The sequence below is a fragment of the Carlito syrichta genome, unplaced genomic scaffold (genome assembly GCF_000164805.1).
Source record: "Carlito syrichta isolate Samal-C Ts95f unplaced genomic scaffold, Tarsius_syrichta-2.0.1 Scaffold302555, whole genome shotgun sequence".
NCBI lineage: Eukaryota > Metazoa > Chordata > Mammalia > Primates > Tarsiidae > Carlito > Carlito syrichta.
The window spans coordinates 170,930-174,411 of NW_007246651.1; the positions used below are offsets into that span (position 1 = coordinate 170,930).

The window sequence follows — 3,482 nt, forward strand, 5'->3', positions numbered from 1 at the left end:
CTCACTTCAGCCTCCCAAAGGTGCGGGATTACAGGCTGAGCCACCAAGCCGGCATGTTTTGCATGTTTTTAAATTTATGTGAGTAGAACCATATCTTAGTCAGCTCAGGTTGCCATAACATAATACCTTAGCATGGGTGACTTAAACAATATTTTTTTATAATTCTAAAGGCTGCAAGTCCAAGGTCAGGGTGCCAGAATGATTGGGTTCTGGTGAGAGCTGTCTTTCTGGCTTGCCAGATGGCTGCCTTCTTGCTGTGTTCTCCCATAAAGGGGAGATGGGGAGAGGAAGAGAGACAGAGACAAAGGGGCGGGGGGAGAGAGAAGCTCTCATATCTCTTCTTATGAGGTTGCTAATATCAACATGAGAGTCCCACCCTCATGACTTCATTTGAAATTTTTTTTATTCTTTTGTGTTTTGCTTTTTTGTGTAAGTTTTGTTACTAGGATTTATCTATTTTGCTGCCAATAGCTATAGTTTTCTTACTTTCATTAGGGGATAATATACCACTACATATCTGCCTGGTTTCCTCTTGATGAAAATTTCGCTCCTGTGAACAAACTTCTGGAAACAATCTCCCACAATACCCTTAGGGCACATGTACCTGCATTCTCTATCTCATCTTTTTCTTTCTTTTTTAAATCTTTTTTTCCTCCTAGTTATTGGTAGCTAGCACTCTCCACCTTGTAGTGGAGTTGCTGAATCATAAGGTGTGCAGGTTCAGGATTAGAATGTAGAAATTGTATGCATTTTTCAAGATAATCCCTATGGTTGAGAATGCTTCCTTGAATCTTGCAGAACTGTCTGAAGTGCTCTGGACGATGGTGATGAACATTGGCCTTCGCCAGAAAAGCTGGGGAGGAATCTTTGGGGTTTTTGTTATTTTTGCTGTCTTTGCTGTCCTGACGGTAGCCATCCTTCTGATCATGGAGGGCCTCTCTGCTTTCCTGCACGCCCTGCGACTGCACTGGTAAGAATGGGTGTCCTGTTGAAGCTTGGTGTGGTATAGGGAAAGGGGATGGGCTGTAGGGCCAGCCTACTGGGTTCAAATCCTTGCCTGTGTGTGACATTAGCAACTTACATACTTCTTTGGAACCCTAGTTTAGTCATCTGTTAGTATAATGTTAAATGATGTAATATATGTGTACATATATGAGGAGGACCCAAGAAAACCTGGAATTATCTTTTGGAGAGTGAGTCCCTTGTAGTGTACTCAGAATTTGCTCCTCCAGATCAAATGGTCAACCCAAGTTTTTAATCTGGGAGTTTTCAGAAGGTCGTGTATGATTTTGTGGAAGAAACATCCCAAGTTGTGGCAAGCAGGTGACTGGTTCTTCCACCATGACAGTGCACCTGCCCACATCATGCTGAAAGATCAGCAGCTTTTCACCAACAATGGCATGACCCCCATGGCCCACCCTCCCTATTCACCTGACCTCTCCCTGAGCAACTTTTTTTGTTTCCCCGGATGAAAAAAGTCCTCAAATTGAAACGTTTGGCTGATGTGGAAAAGGTGAAACAAAAAACAGCAGAAGCACTGAAAGGCATAAAAACTGACGTGTTCAAAAAGTGTTTTGAGCAGCGTAAAAAGCATGCATCAAACGGAGAGTACTTTGAGGGTGACTGAAGTTTAAACATGTAAGAATAAATACACAATTTTTAATAAATAAATTCTGGGCCCTCATATACATGTATATTGGCTGCTCTATACTAAATGTTAGTTCTTGTTTGTTCCTTTGCTTTTAGATGTTAATTATTCACTTGTTATTGCAGTCAGCTTTAACAGAAGTGTCACCTCCAAGTTTTGGTAAGGTGCCACATCTGAAATAGGCTCATAGATGCCATGCTCAGCAAATCTGGGATGTCTGGCTCTTGTTCCTGAGTATAGAAGTTACACAACAAGCTACTAAAGTCTCAATAGTGGAAACAGAAAGAGGTACTGCGAGGAGGAAGACACTCACAGGAGGCCCCAGACATTCACAGATGAATCCAGAAGCTATCGGCCATCACTAGGCTGATGAATATGAAAACATTCACTTAGGCCTCTGGTTCTCTCCTATGTCACATTTCAGCAAAGACTTTTGAGTATGCTATGCATGCCCTTCAGTCACACAAACTGTCCTCAGCTGTCCCCAGTGTTTCCTACCTCGCTCTGTGGCTGTGATTTATAAGGAAAAATTTTTATATTTCCTTTGCTGAGTGGAGAGAATCCCAGTATCCCTGCTGCCAAGATGATGTCATTCCTTCCACGTCATTAAGGACATGACCGGAACTCTGTAATCTATAAATCATAGATGATCACACATGACATCACTTATGTAGGTTATAAAAGTATAGTCCAAGGTTCTGTTTGTTCTGCAATAGTGGATGTCTCATCATTTAGAATCAGGATGGAAATGGAAAACCACATCAGATAATGCCACAGGGAGGGCATCTCTCCTCATAATGGGGGAGGAGGAAGCTCCTTATAGGAGAGAGACCACCAACAGAGAGTCCTAGAGGTGGGGGGGGGACGGACACGGGACGGAAAGGGGACCTAGTAAGAGGAAGGTGAGAGGAGGGCTTAACAAACCCTCTAGATTCCCTGGCAGCCAGTAGCCCTGGTGGCTTCCTTGGTGGGCCTTTCTTACTCTGTGTTTATTTTACCACCATTCTGTTTCTTTCCTCTACTGCAAGTATCTAATGTGCCCTTTTTTTTTTACTTCTCCCCTCAACAACAGGGTAGAGTTTCAGAACAAGTTCTATGTTGGAGATGGTTACAAGTTTTCTCCATTCTCCTTTAAACACATCCTGGACGGCACAGCCGAGGAGTAGGCTCAGGCCTGCACCTCCTGCAGCCACCTCCGTGCCAGTGGAAGAAGTTCAGTCTTGTCTCTGATGGCAGCCATGCAAGGTGGTCAGTGGAATGATTGTTCTCGGCTAACCTGAAGCATGGAACTATGTATTCTTTTGTTCTAAGCCTGGGGATCTGATATGACTTAACCATGTCAGTGAGGAACAACTTTGGCAAGTCGTTTTGACTTCGTGTGGGGTCTTAATTCTCAAATAATAAAATGATTGAGTAATGAGGGGGAGTGCTAAGCTGATCTCTTCTTGTATTTTAAGTATTATATTGGAGAAAATAAACATCTGAGTCATTCACTTTTTATTTCAGATGATTTTATTCAAAATTATCCCATAACATTTATTATTGACAATTTTATACATTTATTTTTTAAAAGTATTGACAGTTCACACCTGTAATCCCAGCACTTTGGGAGGCGGAGGCGAGAGGATTATTTGAACCCACAAGTTTGAGGCCAGCCTGTGCAACATGGCGAGATCTCATCTCTACGATAAATAAAAAAATTAGCTGGACATGGTGGCATGCACCTGTAGTTCCAGCTACTTGGAACTACACTGAGGCAGAAAGATCACCTGAGCCCAACAGGTCAAGGCTACAGTGGTTGTGAGTGTGCCACTACACTCCAGTCTGGGAGACA

The 3,482-nt window shown here is 42.8% G+C and overlaps 1 protein-coding gene across 1 annotated transcript in view; it reads left to right on the forward strand.

Moving 5' to 3' along the window:
- ATP6V0A4 (ATPase H+ transporting V0 subunit a4) overlaps positions 1 to 3,141 on the forward strand; it is a 66,255-nt gene extending 63,114 nt beyond the window's left edge. The window contains exons 19-20 of the mRNA XM_008056841.1: positions 799 to 970; positions 2,721 to 3,141. Coding sequence (XP_008055032.1) covers positions 799 to 970; positions 2,721 to 2,814 — 266 coding nt within the window. The 3' untranslated portion in view covers positions 2,815 to 3,141. The remainder of the gene's footprint in view (positions 1 to 798; positions 971 to 2,720) is intronic.
- The last annotated feature ends 341 nt before the right edge of the window (positions 3,142 to 3,482 follow it).